The sequence below is a fragment of the Chinchilla lanigera genome, unplaced genomic scaffold (genome assembly GCF_000276665.1).
Source record: "Chinchilla lanigera isolate Chin_1 unplaced genomic scaffold, ChiLan1.0 scaffold00183, whole genome shotgun sequence".
NCBI lineage: Eukaryota > Metazoa > Chordata > Mammalia > Rodentia > Chinchillidae > Chinchilla > Chinchilla lanigera.
Window position 1 is genome coordinate 317,416 of NW_004955584.1, and position 25,118 is coordinate 342,533.

The 25,118-nt window shown below is 39.8% G+C and overlaps 1 protein-coding gene and 1 long non-coding RNA gene across 2 annotated transcripts; both read left to right on the forward strand.

Moving 5' to 3' along the window:
- Nucleotides 1-9,974: 9,974 nt before the first annotated feature.
- On the forward strand, nt 9,975-12,280 carry LOC102007386 (vomeronasal type-1 receptor 1-like). Its single transcript, XM_005414355.2, has 2 exons — nt 9,975-9,995; nt 11,107-12,280. The coding sequence occupies exons 1-2, from the start codon at nt 9,975-9,977 to the stop codon at nt 12,052-12,054; spliced, it is 969 nt and encodes a 322-aa protein (XP_005414412.2). The 3' UTR covers nt 12,055-12,280.
- Nucleotides 12,281-12,781: 501 nt separating this feature from the next.
- Nucleotides 12,782-19,811, forward strand: LOC106147579. Its single transcript, XR_001232518.1, has 3 exons — nt 12,782-12,931; nt 18,113-18,178; nt 19,262-19,811. It is a non-coding gene; the product is annotated as an uncharacterized LOC106147579 (long non-coding RNA).
- Nucleotides 19,812-25,118: the final 5,307 nt, after the last annotated feature.

Sequence of the window (25,118 nt, forward strand, 5' to 3'; positions counted from 1 at the left end):
TGGTGGGCCAATTGTGTCATTGTTTCTCTGTGTCATGATAGTTCTCAATTGAGTGACGGCGGCCGGCCTAAGGGCTGGTGCCGCAAGAGCTCGCCGCCGCATGGCTCCCCGTGTGCTGGGGGCCCTTTCTCCAGGGGCCTATGAGGCAGGAAGCTAGGCAGCCAGAAGACAGGCGCTCCCCGCCCGTGGCTCCCCCTGCACCAGGGGCCCTCCCTCTGGGGGCCTACGAGGCAGGAAGCTAGCCAGCCAGCAGACTAGCACTCCCCCTATGCCTGTTGTTCTTATGTGTTGTCCTTGCAGGCTCTTTGATTCCCTGTAAGTTCTCTCCTAGCCCTCTGTCCTTTTGATATCCCATGTTAATCATCATTTGTCTAATTTTATGATTTGAATCTACTTGTTTAATTTCACTATTGGAATTTGTTTAAAGTTAAGATCAGAATCATTAGTCAATATTAATTTCCACTTTGTAACAAATCCCTTCCCCACAAATTGACTGGAATAGGTGCCACATATGGTAAAAAGAAGCCCTTTTGCTGCTCTGCTCCCCATAAAGCAAGAGTGAGGCACTTTGTAGTACCTGCTGAGGGGACCCCAGTCCTATTAAGGAGGTAGGGGCCCTTTGTGTTGGCAATTGTTGGGCCATTGTTCTAATGCTATTGCTATGAGTCCACCATCCATCTCCAAACAAGGAGCCTAGGCCTTGCACAGATTCACAAGTACACATATAAAGCCAATTGGTTAATTTAAGCCCTGTTCTAGCTGTTTTGTAGTGGTCTCCATCAAATCTCTTTTTTTTTTCTGAGTAACTACTTTGAACATAGTGGTACACAGTATATTAACTATTGTTATTCTATTACTATTTTGTTATGAAGTTTTGCTTAATTTTCTCATAAAATAAAAAAGAAAAAATTATTTGATTAACACAATAAAATACATTAATGAAATTGTCTTTCCTTTTCATAAAAACTTCTTTTCTTCAATAAAGAAATGTTTATAAGTACCATAGTTCTTTTCTACGTAGAATCAAGTACCCTCTATTAATCTCATCAAGGTTCAGAAACAGTAATAAATTTTCACATTTAAATAACTGTCATTCAAATACATAATGTCTGTCTATGATCTTAGAAGTTAGTGGAGCATGTATTACTCCACTTCACACAAATAAAAATAAGAAGATATCTTAGTGTTCCTAATAGGAAAGTGTAATAATTTTTTCATGAATCTCATGAAGAAAAGTAGTATCATTAATACCTTTGCCAGAATTTTTATTGGACTGCCACAGAATTTAGGTTTTCAAATTAGTATAAGGTGGGTCTAGAATGGTAGTTATCCAATATTTTAAATATATAAATAAATTACATCATCTCTCATATAGAAACTCCCCATCATCTAAAGATATGGGGAGATTGACAAAAAGCCTTTTAAAACTATAAACTGAAATGTCCTGGAAAAGGAATTATTAATGAGATCTATAATAAGAAGACATTACCCAGGGTCCATTATACAAATTTATGGATTATATTCATTAGTGTTCTTTAGAGAAACAGTATCAACAGAAAGTTTATGCACAATTATGAACAGGATTTACTAGTTAGGGTTACAAGATCAGAGGTGAGAGAGTCCCCACTGTCCATCAGTTTGCAGAAGCTACTCAGGTCAAGAAGGTGGAAGTGACAGAACAAGAGGAGCAAGGATGTAGCAGCAGTCTAAGGTTGAAGGTTGGAAGTGTACAATAGAAGTGCTGGTGTAAGCCCGTGTTGGAAGACTGAAGAATGAGGCTTCAAACCTGCTGGTTGGTGTCATGCACCTCCAGGGTGGGTCTTCCTCCCTAAGTACCGGCCTATATGTTGATCACCCAGATACATCCAAAACTTTGCTGCACTAAACTAGGCATTTCTTATCCATTAGAACTGACATAACATGATTAGTGATTGCAGTAATGTAAACTTAGAGAATGATTAAAGGTCTGTAGAGAATAGCAAAGAATACTATAAAACCAATAAGAGTTCGTAAGAAGTAAGAAGAAAGAATGTTGTCTCAGTTACTTTTCTCTCATTGCTGAGACAAAATAGCTGATGTCCAGAATTAAGGAAGGAAAGGTTTATTTAGCTCACAGTTTGGTGGAGGTTTCAGTCCATACTTGGCTGGCTCCAAGGCAGAGTGGCACATGGCAGAGGGTAACTGTTCATGGCAGTGGAAAACAGCAAAAGCAACAAGAGCAAAAAGGGAGGAGCAGCAGCGGGAAGAACAAGCCTCTTTCCCTCCCTTATATTGTATGAAAGCTACCTGCCCCAGGCTGGGTGTAACACTCACACCCATAATTCCAGCGTCAGACCACGAATCAATCATAAACTCTAGAAGCCTGCCCCATGACTGCATGAGACTTTGGGGGACATCCAGACACAAATCATAACAAATGTGATAGAGACAATATAGAAGAAATAAAATATTTGCTGAGCACAAAGAAGAAATACATCATTTTAAAGATACAAATTGCTTTGTATACTCTAAACAAGGTCAATTAAATGATTCCACACACAAAAGTATTGGGAAACTAACAAACACTACAGAAAACAGTCCATTTTTCAAATCCAGTTTGAAACACATAATCCTTAGGGAAACAACCTTAAAGCACTACTACTTCCTTTATTATCTCATTTTCTATAAAGTTTTAATACTTTGCCACTGCAAAGCATTGAATCATTAAAGAAGAAAATTTGTCAAAAGATTTACAAAATTGCTTCAAAAAGTAAGTAGTAAAGTCAAAGGACATATGGACATATTTTTGAGACAGGACAATTTACTCTTTTATAATTTCATCCAGCAGGAGGGAAGTAAGGACTGAAAGGGTTCAAATTAAAGACTAAAAAAGTCTTCTATATAACCATTTTAGATTTGAATTACAAAAGGCAAATAATAAGAAAAGAGAAATCCATTTACCCCTTTGCAGTAAGCAAAAGGCAACTTAAAACTCTTCTCCGGACTCAGTCATCACCGTCCGAGTCTTGGATGGAAAATATTTTTCCATATACACACGTATACACACACACAAACATAAATGCCTGTGAGAACACAAACGGGAGGGGTATTCCTTATGCACAAGATCTACAGATGTCTTCTGGCAACTACCATAACCCATGGTCCATTACTAAAATTGTCTTATGAGAATAAACCAGGAAGAAGGTGGTTGCTCTTTGCATCTTTCTCCAGATTGCACTGAAAGTCTTACTTCATGCAATGAGACAAGAAGATAAATGTACAACAACTGTGAAGGAAGAAATAAATACGTCTTAATGTATTTTCTTAAGTATTGCCTGTACTTGCTGCCCAAACATTCATACCCGATATACTGCATCCCATCCCTAACCACTGAAATTTCCCCACGTGTGTTTTCTCCTCCAATTCCTTAGAGCACCTGTCATCAGCTCAATATTGCAACTGTTATCATAAATGCACATCTTATTTTTTCCATCAACCACAGTAAACACCAAGAAGATAAATTTCTATGTTTTGTGCATGGATATAGTCCATGATCCTAGAAACCATCTGAAGCTGGATGTGGTGGTGCATGCCTATAATCCCAGCACCCAGGAGGCTGAAGCAAGAGGATTGCTGTAAGTTTGAGAGCAGCCTGAGTTATACAGTGAGTTCAAAGCCAGCCTAAACTACATAGTGAGGCCCTGACTAAAAAACAAACAACAAAGACTGCCCTGAAATATGTAAATGATCCAAGAAGTATTTGTCCAGATATATAACAAATACAAAAATATGAATATTCTGTTTATAGGTACAACTCTGGATGCATGCTCCACATCAGTGTCTTTCTCCTGCAGTTCTCTGCCCTCAACTGTCTTGGGAATGGGGAGGATCTGCCTTTTGAAAAGAAATGCTTCAAGTTGACTAAGAACCCTGTATGGACATTGATGTCCTTCTCTTACCTATCACACTTCAGGGTCCTCATCTCATGTTCCATGGAGATTTTTCTTTTTCAAAGGTGTATTTTCATTATCCAATTCTCACATTCCTATTGGATATCTTTTTTAGTCTTTATTAGTGCAGATCTGCAGTATGTAATGATTATATTCCTTGTGGGTGGCTTGTACATAACACATCTTAACTCCTTCATCCACTTCCTTTCCTCTGTATATCCCTTGATCTCTGTCCTTTCGCAAAACATCTGTCTTGCTATTCACTATTACCTATCCTTTATTTTTCCCTTTACTTATACTTTGTGTTTCTTATAACAGAAACTATGTGATATTTAAATTTATATGTCTGATTTATTTCACTTAACACTGTGGCCTTAATCTACATCCATTTTCCTACAAATGACTCAAGTTTTGGATATTTTAAAAAAATTGCTCTTAACAATTTTCTGTGCTTCACGCAGGTCAAAAAAGTTGCTCAGAGATAATTTCTAGTCCCCGTGAAGATGCTGTCACTGCACACATACAGGTGACATGATAATCACTCCCTGCAGGAGGTGAGATCATAGAGTCCTGAACTTTTATCTGTGGCTCATGCGTCCCCTCCACTCACTTCATGTGTGCTGCTTCTGCAGTTCTGGGAGAAAACCTAAACTTGGTAACCAGCTCTTCTTTTCAGGTCAGTAAATATGTGTTAGAAGTATCTATATCAGGAAACCGAAGATTAACTTTTCTTTTTTTTAAGTTTATTGGTACAGATTAGGTACCCACAATGACCATATTAATCACAAGGAATTTGTACCTGTATATGATATATCTTGATTCCTCCTTTTTTCTCAATCCCCTCCCCTTCCTTCAACCCCTCTTCTGCTCCCTATTTACAAAGCTTTGTTTCCGTTTTATCCTTCTATTATCATTTTTTCCCTTCCTTCTTTTCCCCCTCCCCCTCCCTAGTTCTGCTTTCTTTTGAATAATTTCTTCCCACTTCACAATATTTATTGTACATTTGAGAACGTATTTATTCTTTCAGGTTCTCATATCAGGGAGACAGCATGTTTACACATATGAGTCTGATTTATTTCACTTATGAGTATGGTCTCAAGTTGCATCCACTTACCTGCAAAAGTCTCAAGTTTACCCTTCGTTATGGCTGAGTAATATCTCGTATAAAAAGACTGCAATTTTTTATCCATTCCTTAGTTGATGGGCATTTGGGTTGTTTCCAAGATTTAGCTATTACAAACTGGTGCTGTTAAACATGGGTGCACATATATTACCATGGTATTATGCTTTCACTTCTTCCAGGATGACATCCAGAAGGTAATAGCTGAGTTAAATGAGGCCTCTAATCCTAGTTTGATGAAAAATCTCCACACTGACTTCCACAGTGGTTGCACCAGTCTACACTCCCACGAACAGTGGAGAAGTGTTCCCCGCAGCCCCATCAACATTTGTTATTGGTTGATTCTTGATGAGAGCCATTTTTTCTGGAGTGAGATGGAATCTCAGCACTGTTGTAATTTGCATCTCTTGAATGACCAATGATGAGATTAACTTCTTTAAAAGAATTGTCTTTCTAAAACTGAAAGCAAAAACCTATAGTGTGATAGATGATAGGTAGATGACTGATATATAGGCAAATAGATACAGTATATAGTTGATAAACAGATGATAGATGAATGATATACAGACAGGCAGATGACAGATTCACAGATGATAGATAATGGGTAGGTAAATGATAAGTAAATGGATGATAGCTTGATAGATGTTAGGTAGTTTATACAAGTAAATGATGGATCAACAGAAGATAGATGATTGGCAGCTGATTTAGATAGATGCTACGCAGATGATAGATACACACATAGAGATGATCAGTGACATAGGATAGGTAGTCCGACAGATGACAGGTAGATATATGGATGAAAGAGCACTGTCTCAACTCATACAAATAGAAAAGACATCTCCCGAGGGAAGCAGAGGCACCTTGCCAGTCTTGTCAGCCACCTCATTGCTTCCTGACATCTCACCTGTCTCCTCTCTCTCAGTCTTTCAAAGACCCCGGGACTCACCTCTCACTACACACACTGCGTGTTTCAGGGCTCGCTCTGAGCACTGAGGGAAACAGACCTACATTCATTCATAATATCAGGGAAGGGATCCCCCACACTGGGAGACACTGGCATCTGTGTGCTACCATTTACTGGTGTGCAACAGTGACTGTTCTTTGTTTACTTTACGGTAGATTCTGCAGGGGCATGTTGTGCCAAATGGAGTATTCGACAGTGTGTCTCTAAGTTTCCATCACTCACAGAATTCTGTTAGCCAGACCTCTTGTTTATACCAGTGGAAGACTCCCCTGTTATTTATACAAATGATTTTGTAAAGATGCACATGGCAAAAAAGATTGTGGATGTGTGGAGAAAAATAACTGGGCCCTTAAATCTCCAGCCACATTGGTTACTCAGATATTTAACAGATTTTAAAAGTCTCTATATGCTTATTCTCACACTAGTCTAAGAATTAGCAGCTGTTCTCCAAGGACTTTGACTGCTGTTCTGGACCAATGCTTTGTGCATCTACAGCCTCTGTCTGTCTCTACCCACCTGTCTCTCCATGTCTACCTCTATCTGATCTCCACCTCTCTCTTTCTCTCTCATCTCTATTAATGACAGGATCTCCATCACAACTGCATGTCCAACTTGGTAATTCTTTTTCAAAGCCAAAACAGAAGACTTTACGGATCCCCTTATTTGAAAACTAGATGCATCCTTTAGCCTAAGAGCAAGAGCCTCACTTTAGATCCTTCCTGTGTCTTCAAAGCACCCTCAGATTGGAGAATTTATGAGTTCTTATTGCCTGTAAGAGCCTGTAGGTGTGGGGGCCACAGTGATCAATGACCCCAGCAGTGTCAGAACTGCACAGCTCTCTGCTTTATACAAATATCTTAAATTCCAAGGGTGAGCTCTACTGATGTGGGCTTTCTTGTTTCACTGCTATTGGATACAGCTCTTGAAATGCTGCCTGATCCTTTCCATTATTCTGTCTTTTATTTTATTTACTATTTTTGTTACACTATTTCTTACACTTTTCAGCCTTGAAGACTGTCATAAAAGTTATATAAAATCACGAAACCACAGGTGCATGAAATTAAGGTGAAGCTCACTTTGACACTCGAGCTCTCTTTCCGCTGCTCCCAGACGTCACAAAGTACGGTGCGGGATCCTCAAGGAGAGATTTCCCCAGGAGCTCGGAGGCTCCCTCTGCTGGACTTGTGTCCCGTGAAGCCCGCTCTGTCCTTGTGTAAGGTACTTTGGATCCAACAGAACAAGAAATCATTGCTGGTGAGGCGAGGCCCTACGACCTCACACTCAGGACCCCACCAGACAACTGATGAATATGTTTCACTTTTATTCTCTAATGACTACAGTACATAATGACGAACACAACTGAAATAAGATTGCAAAAAAATTTAGATCTTCTCTTATCCCAAATAAACCTCTGAAAAAATCACAACTTTCAGACTCTTAAGAAAGGGTACCAAAATATAGTGTATTAGTAAGACTAACAGTTTTTTAAATGGTGTAGATGTATACATTTCTGCATAAAAAGTTTAAAATGTCTTCTAGATTTCAGGCCTGTAATTTACTCCAGTTTTTCAATAACAGTGAATTCATCGTGGTTTGTGATAGAAACAAAATTTAAATTTTGTATTACCAAAATGTAAGCCATCATATTTTGTCATGCTAATATATGTTAGATTCAGAATAATGCGCTATTCTTTGCAATATTACTGGAATTTTTATGTTCATTTGCCAAGCAAACTTATTTTTAAGCATGTAAATATAATGCTAAGTACTGACTGTTCATATATTTGCCATCGTTTGCTTTTTGTCTTTTAATTTTCTTAGTAATATCATTTCTGAGACTACTGTTGTTGACTTCCTATTATGTGTTGTACTTAACTAAATATTTTACATTTAATTTTAATATGTTTAATATAATGCTTGTTATTTACTATAGCAATAAAAGTCACTGGTATGGACCATATATTGTGAAAATTTCACAAATTATAAAAATGCATTCCACTGTTTTCAAAGAGATTTGTCATTTTTCATATTTTAGACCCAGCATGTTATTAATTCTAATTGAGATGAAAACAGGTATTTCTGCTTAGAATAGAAAAGTATTATTTCTATAGTACGTGCTTCTAGTTTGACCTCTATAATGCATTAAATTGATAATTTCTTAAGGAATAGATTACATTTACCAGAAAACATATGAATTTATTTTTTATGCTTTTTGTTTCATGCCACTGACTTTTCTACTTCCTGTCCATTTTCAGCATAAAATCTTTATTAATTTCCATTGTCTTCATTCCTTTTCATTTTTATCTATACATATAATTGTGATACTTTGTAGCTACTTGAGAAGAGTTAGAAATATTATCATTTAGATTGGAAATACTAAATAATATATCTACATTGTAAAAATATCTCTATAAATTTTATATTAGGCTAAGTTTTTGTTATCATTTCTCATATCTAATAGGTTTAAATTTCACATCTATTTTTGTTTAAATTACTAATTTTAGTGCAATATTGCCACATTTTGGGAAGCAAGTTTATCCTTGAATCTGACCAAAGTATTTACCAAAACTTGATTTCGAATCTAAATTTAAGATAGCGTCTCATGACTCACAGCGTGGCAGTGCATGCCTGTAATCCCAGCATTTGGCAGGCTGAGGCAGGAGGATTGCTGTGACTTCAAGGCCAGTCGGGGTTACATAGCAAGACCCTGTCTCAAAACAAAACAAAATGAAACAAAACAAAAAATAGTAATGATAAAGATAGTTTCTCAGGCATGTTTTTCTTCTGCCTTATATATACTCATTTTCTGAGGTATTAGGGATTGAAGTCCTAGTCTCACACATATGTCATAAGTTTTCTACATCCCTGTCCTTCCTAGGTTTTCAAATTGAAAATTTTAGAGACATAATTGATGATTTATGTACTGTGATGGGAAATAATACAGAGAGATTCCCCCACCTGTTTTACTCAATTTACTCCACTCGGTACTATTTTGTAAAACTATGTTATGATATCAAAATAAAAGGCCTGGGGATGTAGCTCAAGGGTAGAGTGCTTGTCATGTATGTGTGGGGCTCTGGGTTCTATCCCGTGTGCCTCATAAAAACCCAAACCAAAACAAAAAATCAAAAAGAATAATGACAATGACACTAGCTACTGTGATTCAGATATCACAGTGCCTTTATGTAAGTATTTTACTTACAGTTAGAGGTGTGTGTCTGTCTATGTCATGTGGTTTTTGAAGCCACGTAAATGCTTTTTGTTGTTCTGGATAGACCACCAGATTGACATACAATCAAGGTAGACTTCTTAAATTCAGTTCATCTTTCTGTTTTGGATTTAAAAATTTCATGTTGATTCAATATTGTTTTTTTTTTTGGTTTTTCTCCGGTACCGGGAATCGAACTCACGACCTTGCGCTTGCCAGGCAGGCGCTTTGCCGCTGAGCTAAATCCCCAGCCCCTCAATATTGTTTAACCATTATTGAAAGTTCTTAGATTTGTATCAACTCAAAACTATACATTTTCAATGTACACTTTCATTCCTGTCTTTCCAAACTGTTAAACGTCTCTCCCTAAATGTATCTTCTTCTGCACAACTGGAAAACAGAGCTTGCATTGTGTTGGCGTCATGGTTGTTCACTACATCCTGGAGGAAATTCCATGAGTGACTTCTGGTATCATGCAGCACATGCATTCCCGTGAACTGTGGAGCATTGTGCACTCTACACAGGAATCCGAGGACTCTTTGGGACCTTAAAATGTCATCTGAAACTTCTATTTTTTTTTTTATTTTTTTGGTTTTGGTTTTTCTCCGCTACCGGGACATCTGAAACTTCTAAAATGTAGAGCCTAGAGTATTAAGATGACCTAACAGATATCCACATGATAGAAGTGTGAAAATATAAAAATGGTAACAGATATGGCACCTTAGAAAGTCTGAAAACTGTTTTCTGACGTGGATGTTACAAGGCCTGCAGCTCGTGAGTTAAGGTGAAGAGGTGGCAGGAGGTTGCCTAAAATCAGACCCGAGGGTGTAAAACTCCAAGTGGGTGATTCAGTTCCTGCCATGTGATGCAGTGTGGTAACTTGCCGATATTCGAGTTGTGGGCTTGTGTGAATTCTGCCGGATTGCAGATTTCAGCTGATCAAAATTTTCTTCATTTACCTAGTTTTTCCTGTAGACAAAACCACTATAAACAAATTTCAATTGTGCTGTAAGCTCAAAGTGACTCTTTAATTTCTCAATCTCATTTGGAGAAAAAATGATACCACACTGAATAATGGGGGTTGATCAATCCCTCAATCACCTGGTTGAAGGTACAACAAGGGATAAAAGAGACAGAGACAGTAATTTAGAACGCCATGGGGCCCAGAGAGTGAAAGCTCTTATTTGGATAGGACCAAGAGTCTCTGAACTTTTCACTTTTTATTAAATTCACACAGCTTTTCTAGGGGGCGTGTAGGGAGACCCTGGGAACAGCAAAGTGGAAGGCATGGACACAAGCAAGATCTAGTAAGAAACAAGCCTTTGCATGAATATGCCACTGATTAAGGAGAAACTTGTTTTTCCATTGGGTTAACATTTACTTTTATAGAATATTGTACTGGAGCCAGAGAGTCCTCAGGTGAAATCATATCTTGCCTTTTGAGGTGTAACAGCATCACGAGTCTTAGAGACTTCTGCTGAGATCAGTGAATAAGGAGTTTGTTTCCTCATGCCAACTGCTGGCTCATCAGCTGGCAAGGGATGTAGGGTAGGACAGGTACAGACTTTTAATATAGAAAACCGATTTATGAATTTGTAGCTCACTCAAGGTGGTCTCCATCAACTGACTGGATCAGTACACAGAGATCTGCACTCAAGCCTGCTGCTGCAGAGATCTGTGGTGCCCTTGTGCTCTCAGTCTAAACCAAGTCCTTGGAGGTGAACACTCCACTGTTCAGTGCTTGCCTTTGTGCAAATAACGATACAGCCTGCAGGTCCAATTAGAGTGAGAAAATACGAGGAAGCACACACACAGACTAGTGCTATCCATCTTGGTGTGAGGTCATTTATTGATCTTCCTTTTCCACCGGTTCTTCTGAAATCAGCACCCCCTAGATTCTGATGCAATGGTTGCAGGAAACTTAGACTTGGGGGTGATCTTCCTTGCTCAGACTGGGATTGGCATCTTTGGAAATTCTTTCCTCCTTTGTTTTTACAGCTTCTGTCTGCTCACTGGATACAAGTTGAGACACACAGACCTAATCCTCAACCAACTGGTCTTAGCCAACTCCTTGGTCCTGCTCTCCAAAGGGATATCGCAAACAATAGTGGCTTTTGGGTGGAAGTATTTCCTGGACAGTGTGGGATGTAAACTTGTCTTCTATTTTCACAGAGTAGGCACAGGGGTTTCCTTCAGCACTGTCTGCCTGCTCAATGGCTTCCAGGCCATTAAGCTCAACCCCAGTATTTGTAGATGGATGGAGCTCAAGATTAGATCCCTAAGGTTCATTGGCTTCTGCTGTTTCCTGTGCTGGATTCAGAATCTCTCAATAAATTCATCTATTGTTATAGTAGTGAATGGTCCATTGAGTTGCAAAAACATTACTGTGAGAGCCAGTTGTGGACACTGTTCCTGGACAATGATAGAGAGATATAGCTCATTATATGCATTCTTATATTTCTCCCTTGACTTCATCAGTGTGGGCTTCATGATATGGGCCAGCGGCTCCATGGTCCTGGCCCTGCACAGGCACAGGCAGCGGGTCCAACACATCCACAGCCACAGCCTCTCCTCCAGACCTTCTCATGAGGCCAGGGCCACACGCACCATCCTGATCCTGGTGAGCTCCTTTGTTACCTTTTACTCAGTCTATATTATTTTGACCATCTGGTCAACTCTAGTTTCAAATCGTGGCCAGTGGACAGTGAACAGCTCCGTGCTTGTGGCTTCATGTTTCCCAGCATTCAGCCCCTTTGTGCTCATCATCAGTGACTCCAGAATCTCTCAGTTCTTCATCACCTGCAGGAGAGGACAACTCGTTCTTCCTAAGTAGTTCAAGTTGTGTGAGTTTATTCTCCTCACATGGAGTCATTTCAACATTTGTTACTATTTAATTGTTTATCATATTGTAGGAATTTCTGATACCATGGCAAAGAAGACCCATAATAAGCTTGTGCACATGGATCTTTTAATAGAGGTAAATGAACCTGCACACTTAATTATGAAAGATTACTTGTTTTACGTCCTTGGCTCTTACAAGGAGGTATGGAATTGATTTTTTTTTTTTTTTACAAATACATATACATAAGCATAGTTTTTCTTTCTTTCTTTCTTTCTTTCTTTCTTTCTTTCTTTCTTTCTTTCTTTCTTTCTTTCTTTTTCTTTCTTTCTTCCTTTTTGCTTTTTTCTTTTTTGAGACAGGGTGTCACTCTGTAGTTTAAGCTTGTCTTGAACTCACTTTGTAGGCTAGTCTGATCTCATATTCACAGTGATTCTCCTGCATCTGCCTCATGAGTTCTGGGATTACAGACATGTGCCACTATGCCCAGCAGTTAAATATAGTTGAGTCAAGTTTTTCTGACAGATGGAAGATGTCATGGCTTGTATCCAGATGTCCCCATAAAGCCTCATAAGCTCATATGTGGGATTTTCAGAGGTGGCTGGGTCTAATGTTTGTGGACTTGGATTAAGGGTTTGTGATCACTAAGTCCACTGATTGGTTTAGCATGGTTATGTGTGTGGATAATGGGAAAGCCTATCCTGGGTGTGAGTGGCACTACTAAAAATGCTTGTAGCCTGGATGGAATAGAAGGAAAATGGAGATTTTCTGATTTGTTTTTGCTGTCTTATTGCCTCCTTATCATGTTATTCTGCTATGCTTCCCTGCATGGAGCCAGCCAGTTTTGAAACCTCATGAACACTGAGCTACGGTAAGCCTTTTCTCCTTTAACTGGTGGAGGTGTTGAGTATTTTGTCTCAGCAATGAGAAGTGTAACTAAACAGATTTTGGTACCAGAGAAGTGGGGTCATTGCTGTGACTGTGCCTGACCATATGATCCTGGAGTCGCAGAAACTGGCCTTCAGGAAGACCTTGGAAGGGTTTAGAGAGAGTGGCTAGAGAAGCAATCTTGAAGTGCTGTAAGCTGAATTTGATGGAAAATTCTGGTTAGAAGACCGGAATGCTGATAGAAATGCAGCTGGAAAAGACAATACTCAAGAACTTCAGGTTGTAAACAAGGACTGCAGTGGTAGTTGGACTCCATACCATGTGAGTTATACTGTGGCAGAAAATTTATTTTTTCTGTTCATTTTCTCTTTTAAAAAAGTTTATTGGTACATTTTATTTGTTTTTTTTTTTTCCCCTTGGTTTTTTAGTTTTTTTCTGGTACCAGGAATCGAACTCACAACGTTGTGCTTGCCAGGCAGGCGCTGTGCTGCTGAGCTAAATCCCCAGCCCCTATCGGTACATTTTAGATATACATAATGATCATATTCATCATAGAGAATTTGTACCTGTACGTGATATATTTTGATTCCCCTTTTTTCCCTAATCCCCTCTCCTCCCTTCAACTCCTCTTCCCTTCTTTATTTACAAAACTTTGTTTCCATTTTATCCTTTTTATAACTTTTTCCTTTCCTCGTCCTTCCTTTCCCTTTTCCCTCACCTTAGTTCTTCTTTCTTTCTGAATAATTTCTTCCCACTTTACAATATCTATTGTGCATTAGGGTCCTTATTTACTTTTTCACTTTCACACAGTAGGGAGACAATGCAATGTTTACACATTTGAGTCCAACTTATTTCACTTAAGAGTATGGTTTCATGTTGCATCCATTTACCTAGAAATGTCTCAAGTTTATCCTTCTTTATGACAGAGTAGTGCTCCATTATATTAAAAAACACATATTCTTTATCCATTACTCAACTGATGGACATTTGGGTTGTTTCCAAGGTTTAGATATTACAAATTGTGCTGCTACAAACTTGGGTGCACATATATTGCTGTGGTATGATGTTTTTAATTCTTCCAGGAAGATACTTAGAAGGGCAATAACTGGGACAAATGGAACATTTAATCCTAATTTTATGAGGAATCTCTGTACTGATTTCCATAGTGGTTCTATCAGTCTACTCTCACCAACACTGGAAAAATGTTCATTTTTCCCCACAGCTCCTCCAGCATTGGTTGTTGTTTTATTGGTTGTTGATTTCTTGATGATAGCTATTCTTTCTGGGGTGAGATAGGATCTCAGCATTGTTTTAACTTGCATCTCTCGAATAACCAGTAATGTTGAACATTTTTATATTTATTTTCTGGCAGAAAACTTGTCTGCATATTGTCCATGTCCAGAGATTTTGTCTGAGACTGAGATTAAGGGCAGCAGACTAATCCTGTGGAAGAAGTTTCAAGGCAGTCTAATGTTGAAGTGGCATTTTGGGGAGTTTTAGATGGATTTATGTTAAGAATCAGGAGGAAAGACCCTAGCAAAGTGATTTAAAGTGCTTTGAGTTTGGCCAGAAAGGAAGCTCCATTAAAGTTATGGTCTCTACAAAGAAGTATCAGAGGAGAATTTGATTAAGTGCAAAACAGAAAAGATGGCCTGAGGACATCACAAGAACAGGCAAAAGCCCACCTTGCATCCTCGAAACTGCAAAGGTGAATGACTTTGCTTTGAGACAAGAACCCCAGAGCACCATGTTCTAGAATGGCAGCAGCCAAGGGAAATTATTCCTCCAGATCAGATTCACAGTGATCAGCAATCCAGGCACTCATCCCCTATAGTGAAGAGAGAAAGAAGCCTGGCTTCTTGGCCAGCTCCAGCTGGCCACAGACCATGGCATCAAACACATGGTGCTAGTTTTAAATGCATGTAGAATGCAAGAGTTATGGAGTCAGGAAGGTTTCCACCAAGATTTTAGAGGAAGGCCTTTGAGGCGAGGTACTGTGATCACAAGATGGCATTGTGTCATGCTGTGAGTGTGAAGCCAAAAATTCAGTGGAGATCCCAGAAGGCTGGAGAAGCCAGGAACATGGATTATCTAAGGAAATCTTCAGAGAGCAAGAAATCCAGTCCAGGAAAGAAGCCATGAGAAATGCAACCACTGACAGTACCTGAGAGATGGAGCCACGCAAGTCATTTGGAGTTCACACTTTGCCACAGAATGTTCCAGATAGTGGGCAAGAAACTACATGGCTTAATGTTTGCCCTGCTGGATTTTGTTCTTATCCCCACTTCTTTCATTTGTACCATTTGGAATGGGAATGTTTATCTTGTGCCATTGTATATTAGAACTCTTTAACTTTCTTTTTCATTTGTACAGAGGATTGAAACTAAGAGTTTTGTCAGCACATTTGTATTCTCAGCACTCAGGAGGCTGAGGCAGGAGTAGCAACATGAGTTTTAGGCTAGGCTTGGCTACACAATGAGTTTAAGGCCAGACCTAACTATATAGTGAGACCCAGTCTCAGAAAAAAAGAAAAAGAGAAAACCCTAAAAATTAAGAGTTTGCCTTAAATCTCAGAGGAGCATGATTTGGATATTTTTGAAACTGTTATGATTTTGGTTCTTATTAGAGATAAGACTAAATGCCTTTTGTGTAAAGGAATGTGCATGAGACTTTTGGAGGACATGGGCAAAGTGTTATGGCTGGTATCTAGATGTCTTCCCAAAATCTAGTGCACTCATAGTTGGGGCTTTGCAGAGATGGTTGGATCTACAGTGTGTGAACTTGGATTGAGGATGTGAGATCACTAAATTAGTCCACTGATTGATTTAGCACAATTCTAGGTGTGGATAATGGGAAGACCCAGCCTGGGTGTGAGTGGGCACTACCCCATATCCTTGTAGCCTGGATGGAATAAAAGAGAAATGGGGGGCTTGCCAGTTGCTACTTGCTGCCTTATTGCTGCCCTGACATGGACTCTTTATCTTATGCCATTTCCTTCTACGATACTACCCTAACTTAAAGCCAGGCAACTATGGACTTGAACCTCTACAAATTGTGAGCCATAATAAAGATTTTCTCCTTTAAATTCTGTGTTGAGTATTTGTCCCAGCAATGAGAAGTGTAACTAAGACAGAAGACCACCTGCAAATTCTATTTAATGAAGATACATAGAACCTTATGGATGGGGGGAATGCCTGGTGATAACAGTATATAGAAATGCATAGAGCAAATGAACACAAATATAAAAAGAAAGGCAATATTTGGTTCTGGATGAGAACTTAGGAAAGGTTAATAAAACACACCATATATTTAAGCAAATGGCAGGCCAGCAATATGGTTTATACTGTGGATAAAATGTCATTTATACTTGTTTTAAATTTTCTTTAAGTTTTATTAATACACCTGTGTAATTCATAATAACTACATTTATCTTGGTGATTTTTACATATACATGTTGCATCTTGTACTGTTTATTCCCTTTTCTTCTGTTCCTTCTTCCTGGGAGCTTTTCTCATTTCTAAGTCTACCTCCCTGTTTTCTATGAAATTCTTTCACTTTGCTCCTTAGATTAATTATATTGTGGGCCTCTTGTATTAGAGAAACCATGTGATATGTATGAAATATTGTATGGTTTCTGTTATATGAGAAAACCAAATATAAATAATTTAAAGTGTAAAATAAAAGATGTATGATAGAAACCAGGCAAGCAGATCTTTTGCAGAGGGGAAAGGGATCTGTGAATGTAGGGAGATGGGAGGGAGTGAAAGGAATGGGAATTGAAAAGGACTAAAATGCAATATACATATATCCAAAGATGTCTGAGGACATGACTCAACTTGTCTAGTGCAGGCACATAGTGGAATATAGTTATGTAACCATATTAGTTGTGTAACCATAGCACTGGTCAACAAACATGCACTGGTTACAGTACTCTGTAAGAATGTAAATATGAGATAACTTGTATAGAATTATACAATAAATAAAATAAAGACACAGGCAGCTCTTGCTCTGGCTCTCTGCTCTGCTCCATGCTGCTTGCTGTTGTTGCTGATGTCTTACACACATGCATTCTTTAACCTTGGGACTTCATCCTCAAAATCTCCCTTGGGCCCCCTGAGTGGGCCAACAACTGGCATAGTCAGTGGGACAAGATGAGTGGTCACAGGATGGCTGTGGCAACATCACCCAAAGGCGAGGGAGAGCCCTGGGGAATGGCTGTTAAGCAATGCCCAGCCTTGCCATGGCTATCTGTAACCACTTTCTTGGCAGCTTGGAAGGCCCACAGGACTGGGAACCAGTCTGTTTGAAGCCCAGGGATGTCTTACAAACCTTGAAAGCAATAGACACAAATTCCTCCCCCTCACCATGAAACAGTGGGGTGGGTGGCTTGGCTGTTCGTCACTATCTTCTGCTGTGTAAATCAAGAGGCAGATGGCCTTGGACAGCAAGTAGACCAGATGCAGCAGATAGAGGAGGACCTTGAGCAACAGCTGGCTGCTGCAGAGCTTAGGATTTGAGATGTGGGAAGCCTCCTCCAGAAATGTCTCCAGAAGCAGAAGTCCTCATGTCCGAGAAAACCCTGGGAAAATTCCATGGTTTTGCTTGCTAGGCTGGCTATTCATCAAAAAGTGGAGGTAGAGGAACCCCTAGCCCAAGGAAGAGGACTGGGAGGGCTGATTACCCATGCCTGGCATACAACATACACAATCTATACAGCCATGGAGTTGTGGGAGCTGACAAAACATTTAAAGCAAAAGTGACCTGCATGGCTGCTATGGCTTTGGGATGATGGGGCTGTTGATATGCAGTTAAACCCACAGGTGATGTCCCAAACAGCCAGGATAGCCAGTATGGCCAGAACCCCATCTATGAGCCAGGTTCTGAAGGATGTGCAGAGGACAACCCCAGAAGTGGACAAGACTGTGATAAGTTGGTTGATGGTAGTGGCTTGCCTGGTTTGGGAGAGTCCAAGTGACCTGCTGGAGAAAGACACTAAGCTTCATAACTGTGCTACATGAAATGGGCATGTGGCAGATGTTGCTTGCACTGCAGTACCTTAGCTTAGATGAGGAACTATTGACAGCACATATGAAGGACATGACCCTGGAGAGCACGCCAGCTAGCAGGTTAGGGTCAGTGACAGCCCTTCTAACTCCTTTTACAGATCACTTGGTCCATGATGCTGTGTATGCCTTAGCCAGTCTGGGAAAAATGGAAGTGAAGCACCAAGGTAAGGTGAGATCTGTAAGAAATGTATCAGCTAAGGAGAAAGAGAAGGCTGTCCCAGGCAAGTGGAGCTGTGCCCCCAAGGACAGGCTGTGGGGCCACTGGAGGTTGGTTGGCGCCAGATCTGACAGACCTGCTGGCTGCTGGCCTAGGTGTAGAAATTGAGATGGGCGGACTTTGGATATGTTGCTGACTTTGTGGAGGCAGTTTCGCCTTGAGCAGCAATGTTGGCCAATGGACCAGGGCCAGAAGGCCAAAGCAGCCCCAGTGAAGCAGGACAAAGTGACACTGCCCTCCCTTTACCCCAATTAGGAGGCTGGCTGAGGTACCCGTGTCATGGGGGTCCTGGGAGACTGGAGGCCACCTGTGGAATGGAGTATTTACTGGTTCCCAAAGATTGTGCAGTGTGTACTGGAATTGGTGGCTACTGGAGCAGAGTCAATGCAACAGCAACCCAGACCATTTTACAGCAGCTAGTGCATGTATAAAAGTGTACAGAGGTCACTAAATCATGATCCAGAAAGCCTCTTGGGTACCAGGCACTTGCTCCCACACCCCTGTGTTTATGTTTCTCTGGTTGCTGAATACATATTGGGGGTCGACATACTGACTGGTGCTCAGCTCAGCACCGTGCAGGGAGGATTCTGGTGACGAATTCCTGTGGTGAGAACAGTCTGAGGCCATGCACACCATGCAACCGCTGACTCTCTCACAGGCCATGTGAATTGTGTATGTGAAGCAGTACTGGTTATTTGTAGGCCATGAGGAGCTGAGACAGACTGTCTTGAATTTGGAAAAAGCAGGGGTGATATGTCTTGCACACAGTCCTTCAGTATGGCCCATAGAGAAGCCAGATGGGTTCTGTGAATGACAGTAAAATTTTATCCTGATGCTGGCAGTCAGGATCAATTTGCCTTCACCCAAGAAGGCAGACAGTGAACCTTCCAGATGCTGTCACAAGGCTATTTGCACAGCCTGACTTTGTGTCATGACCTGATGGCCCATGACCTGGCCATTTGGACCAGGTCACAATCTGCATGTCTGTTTCACTGTATTAATATTATGTTAACCTCTGATTGCCTTGCAGATTTGATAGCTGCTGTGCACAGTCTGAAGAAAGCTTTTCTTGTGGGGAGTGGCTGAAGCTGAGGATTGGTCACACATGTGAGCCTACAGCAAGGCCCGTCCCAAGAACATGAGGTACCCAAGGTGAGCTAGGTGAACACGTTGTTAGGCAGAGGGGTTTCACCTGACATCAACCTGCTGCGTGTATAAATAAATGCACTGCAGTCATTGGGTTGTTCTTTTCTCCACTGAGAGAGGACTCCACCTGACCTCAGCTTTCTGTATTTCACTCTTGCCTTCACTTTTTCATGGCCCTTCACCTGGGAATTTTTGAGAACTGTGCTGGATGCAGCATTTTGACACCTGAACAGGGACCCAGGGTACAGGGAGACTTGTCCTGCAGCAGGTAAGAGAGTACATTTAGTTCTGTGCACAAAATGGAGAAAGGTGCATTGATATCAATATTGGTCCCATCAATATCATCAATATTGATCCCATCATCAGGTGTAAAACATGGGGCAAACAGGTTCTCAAGAACCACCGATGTATATAGAAATGGTTACTGTACTATTGATTCCCATATTTACCTTTTTTGTGGCTCTGGATCAACGAGTGTCTCGATGATTGTATGCCTGTTGAGACAACCACAGAAGATTTAGCTTGGAACCCTATCTTAAAATTAAGCCCCAAGCAAAAAGGATAGTGGAGCAAAAGCCCTCCCAGTAGAGCTGGAATCCTCTAGCTCTGCTTAATCAGACAAGGAAGGAGTGGTGGGCCAGAGAAGACCCCACTAGAGGAGTATTTTCCTCTGACTTCCATTTCATAGGCACCCAAAGTAAAACTGATAACCTTAACTGCCACAAGGAGCTACTTCCACTTTCTCAGTTCACAAAAATTTTGCTGTACCACACGCTGATACTTCTGTCCTTCATAGGATAAAGTCATCCTATTTTTCTCTCTTGCAATTGGTGCTAAAAGAAGCTGGGGGGGGGGAACTGGTGCTAAAAGAAGCTGGGGTGCTAAAATCCCTGGAGGGTTTTCAACATGTCTTCCCAGTTACTGAAGTCCAAGAGCCCACTGATCCAGAACAAGTTCTATGTCTTCAGGAAGCAGTACGCTTTAAGACCTTAAAACAACTAAAACAAGCAACTACAACTTCTTTTACCTTGGGTTTTTTAGAGCTCATAGAACAACAGGTTATGGCTTCAAATGATTAGAAAAGAATAGCCTGAACTGCATAGTGCAACCCTGTCTCAAAAAGACAAAAAAAAAAAAAAAAGGAAAGAAATCAAGGAGTTATGCTGCTGAACCTGGACACTGGCCCAGACAAGGGAGGTGGGAGGAACTGAACCATCTGCTTTGTGTTGTGTCAGCTGCAGCGAGGAACGTGGGCTGCAGGTCATGGCTTGGGGCACCCGGGGGCAACTGTACCTTTGTCTCCAAGCTGATGGACAGACACAGATCACCTTTCTTTAAGACTCAATTAGTTCATAACACTGGCACCCACTTTTTCTTGGACATACACCCATTTTTACATCACTGATGGCTGCAGCATTTTCAGCTAGCAGGGAACTGTTTGGGCATAGTCATAGCAACCCAGGAGCAGGGTGTAGGGTGCTGCACCAATAAAAGGTATATTAAGGACAAAGGCAAAGGGAGCTTAACTAAATGATAATGTTAACCTAAATTCTATTAAGTCTTACAGAGAACACTGTTAGAAAAAAAGGTCTAAGTATGTGACAGTGTGTGGAGATAACTGAGCTAGACACTACATGAAAGAATATGAAAGTTGGCAGTATTTTTGTAGGGGAAATTTATTTTTTATTTCTTCCAAATTGTTCTTATAAGAGATCTCTGTTAATTGACCTACAAAAATTCTGAGTAGCCTATTTACAATTACATATTTCCAAATTCTAAAAGAGTTGTTAGTTCAATATGATAAAGAATATATGAGTGCACTCTGATTTTGTAAACAGATTTGTTCTATGTATTTTGTTTGTCCATGTGTATATTTTGTTTGTTCATCTGTGTGTTCAATCTGTAAACAGCTGTTTTATTTGAGTTCAACGAATTTTTCTTCTGTTTGCATTTTTGGATTTTTAAAGTACTTGTCTGATATGCTTCCATCAAAATTGTCAGCTAGTCAAAATGATCTTAAATTGGTTTTATAAGTGTAATGCATATTGTTGTTTATTGCTGTATGATGATTTGAGAGTTTCTCATTGTTCAAAAATAATGTGTGAAATGGTACAATCTGGTTTTCATAAGCCATCAAAATTTGTTAAGATAATTAAAGAACAACGAACAAAAAGAGATCATTAAACAGAAATCCCTTAGATTGGGGGGAGGTTGTTGGATAGGACTCCAGTTGATGAAAAACAAAGCAGCTGCCAGTTCTTGTTCATTAATTGGAGGCTCCATGTTCTCCATAGCATTTTGGGAGACACCTCAAACATTTTGCTCAAAATATATTATTGTGATATGTTTACACTGGTAATCATCAAAAGGTTAAGTGTTCTAGAAATAAAACAATATGGTCTTATTTAAGATGCTCTTGGTACAAAACTAAATTAAGAAACAAAAGTTTTCACATGGCTATGACAGTTGATTGTTATTAATCTCATGGTGTATTAAATGTATTCACGCCTTCAGATGTACAGGTCTCCCAAAAAATAAAATAAGGAATGTTTATGGTGATAGACGTTTTCTTTTAGATTCAGACCTCTGCTTTTAACAAAAAAATTATGTGATGTATATGCTACGTATGTGTCACTATAGTTAGTGTTGTGTTTTGTTCACAGTTGTGGGAGGGAGCCAAGAGCTGCATTCCCTGATTGAGAAACAAGAGCACTGTACACTGCTCCACATGCTTGTGATGAATCACAGGACAGATAGAGGGCTGGGTACAGATGTGGGCAGCCTGTCCCAGGAATGGGATGGCACAGGCTCCCGCTCTCATGAATTGGGAGATGTACCTCCAACAGTGGGCCTCTTTCTTAGCTAGCCTGTTGGCAGCCAAACTGGCAACGGTTTTGGGAACTGTGATGTACATGGGCCAGACACTGATCCAGGAGGATGGACTGCAGGACATGACCCCTATTTTCTATACAAAAGGGAAAGGGGGGGCCTCCAGTTGATGCTGGATCTATCTGTGACAAAACTCTGCAATAGATAGTGGTAGCTGTGCAGCGCAATACAGAAGTACTCTGGTTTGAAACTGGAATAGACAGGCCAAGCCAATGGGTAAAGTTGTGGGTAGTGCAATTGCCTGTGATACATAAAAGACCTCCTATATGTGTACATACACGGTTGGGCCATCTTGAGGGGGCTAATGCTCAGACTGCTGGTTTGGCCAGTGACAGATAGGGCACTGTCCCTCATGGAGTGCTGAGCTACGGTGAGGTGTATGGGAGCATGGCCAAAAAGCTGACAATGTAGGGTATCATGTTTCAAGGCATAAGCCCCTCCTCTTGTTGGGAAATGACTTAGCAGATGCCTTGACTAGGAATTGCAATGGTTGACCACTACCAATAGCATTTGACCAGAAATACTGACTGCTGATGCCACTAGGAATAACGTCTGATCAGGAAAATTGACTGCTGCATGTGGGATGCCACTAGGAATAGCATCTGACTGGAGATAACACTGACCAGGGCTGAGGACCATGGACCTAGCCCTCCAAGTTGAAGCCTTGCTCAACATATGGCCCAGGCCTTGAATGTTACATGCCAGGCTTTGATGCTGCCTATGGATGAAAGTGTTCAAGTGAAAAAATGGTTTTGCAAAATCACGTGGTTTTTGATTTGTTAACTATAGGTACTTATGCCCTTTTACATAATGTTATGTTTATATACCCTTGACCTTTGAGAGAGTGGGATGTGGGGAACTACTCAGACTGCTTCAAAGCTCAGAGGCATCTAAGGATACCTGAAGACATGATCCTGTTTGTCTAGTGTCGGCACACAGTGGAATACAGTCATGTAATCATGACTTAGCACAGGTCAACATGCATGCACTGGTTATGGCACTCTGTAAGAATGTAAATATGAGCTATCAACATGTATAAGAATTATACAATAAAGACCCAAGCAAGTCTCACTCTTGTGCACTTGCTCTGGCTTTCTGCTCTGTGCTGTCTTCTGTTGTTGCTGATGTCTTGCACATGTGTGTTCTTTAACCTTGAGGCTTACCCTCAAAAATCTCTCTTGGGCCCCTTGAGTGGGCCAACAACTAGAAACATTTGTTAGAGGTTTTTTTCCCTCAACATATGTGATTGGCAGCTTTATCAAAAATAAGATAGCTAAAGGTGGCCAGGGTTGTTTTCGCATCTAGTATTCTATTCCATTGGTCAGCATGTCTGTTTTTGTGCCAGTACTGTACTATTTTTTGTATTATAGCTTTGTAGTTTAACTTGAAACCTGGGATTGTATTGTTTTCTGGCTTGCTCTTGTTGCTTGATTGCTTTTGCTATTCTGGCTTCCTTTTGGTTCTTTTTTGGGGGAGGTGTTAGCATGAATTGAACTCATGACCTCACACTTGCTGGGCAGGTACTGCACCACTGAGCTAAATCCCCAGCTTTTTCTTTTGGTTCTAGAAAAAATTAAGAATTTCTTTTCTAGTTCTCTGAAAAGTGTTGATGGTATTGTAATAGAAATTTTAGTATATGTTTCATTTTTGGTAATATGGCCAGTTTTACAATATTGATTTGATAATATTGATTCAAGAACATTGGTTATCATTTGATTTTCTAATGTCCCCTATAATCTCAGTTTTTCACAACACTACAGTTTTTTTTAATTTTAAAAATAAAAGGAGGAAAACATTAACAGACAGACAACATTTTACAAAATAGCAAAAGAACAGTACAGACAATACAGAGTTACAAACAAACTGGTAGGAAATTAACAATGCTTGTTGTATTACATATTGATATCTTCAAAGTGGGACACTACAGTTTTGTTATAGAGATTTTTCACATCCTTAGCTAGGCTCATTTGTAATAATTTTTTTGAGCCTACCATAAATGTGGTTTCTCTCTTGAGTTCTCAGTGGGTTCATTGTTGGTGTCAGGAATGCTATTGCCTTTTGTGTTGATTTTGTATCCTGCCATTTTACTCAATTTGTTTACTAGTTCTAAGAGTCTTGTGATGGAATTTTTTGATCTATGTAAACGATCATGTCATGTGAAAATAAGAACAGTTTGACTTCTTCTCTTTCTGTTGAAGTCTATTCTATTCAAATCTTTCTCTGGAACGCCAAGAGTGGATAGCCATGTCTTGTTTATTTTAGAGGGAATTCTTTGTTTTTCTCCATTTAGTATGCTATTGGCAGTGGGTTTGTCATAAGTGGCTTTACTGGTTTAAAGTAAGGTAATCCTATTTCCATCAGGGTTTTGATCATAGGTGGATGCTGAGTTATGTTAAAGGCTTTTTCTGTTTATGTTGAGGTGATCATGTGATTTTTATACTTACCTCTGTGTATGTGGTATATTACATTTATTATTTTGCCTATATTGAGCCATCCTTGTGTCATTAGTATTAAAATGACTTGGTCATTGGTTTTACAATATTGATTTGATAATATTGATTTATTTTATTGTTTGCAAGTATCTTGTTAAGGTTTTCTATGTCTATATTCATTAAGAATATTGAAATTTTTGTTGTTATTGTTTCTTAGTACTTGTATGGTTTTGATATTAGGGTAATGCTAGCTTCATGGGAAGAGTCTTTCAGTTTTCCTTTTCAGTTTCATAGATGTATTTGAGGATTATTGGCATTTGCTTTTTCCTGAAGTTCTGGTAAAATTCAGCAGTAAATTCACTGGTCCTGGGCTTTTTTTTTTTTTTTTGGTAGAGTTTTTATTACTGTTTATATTTTACT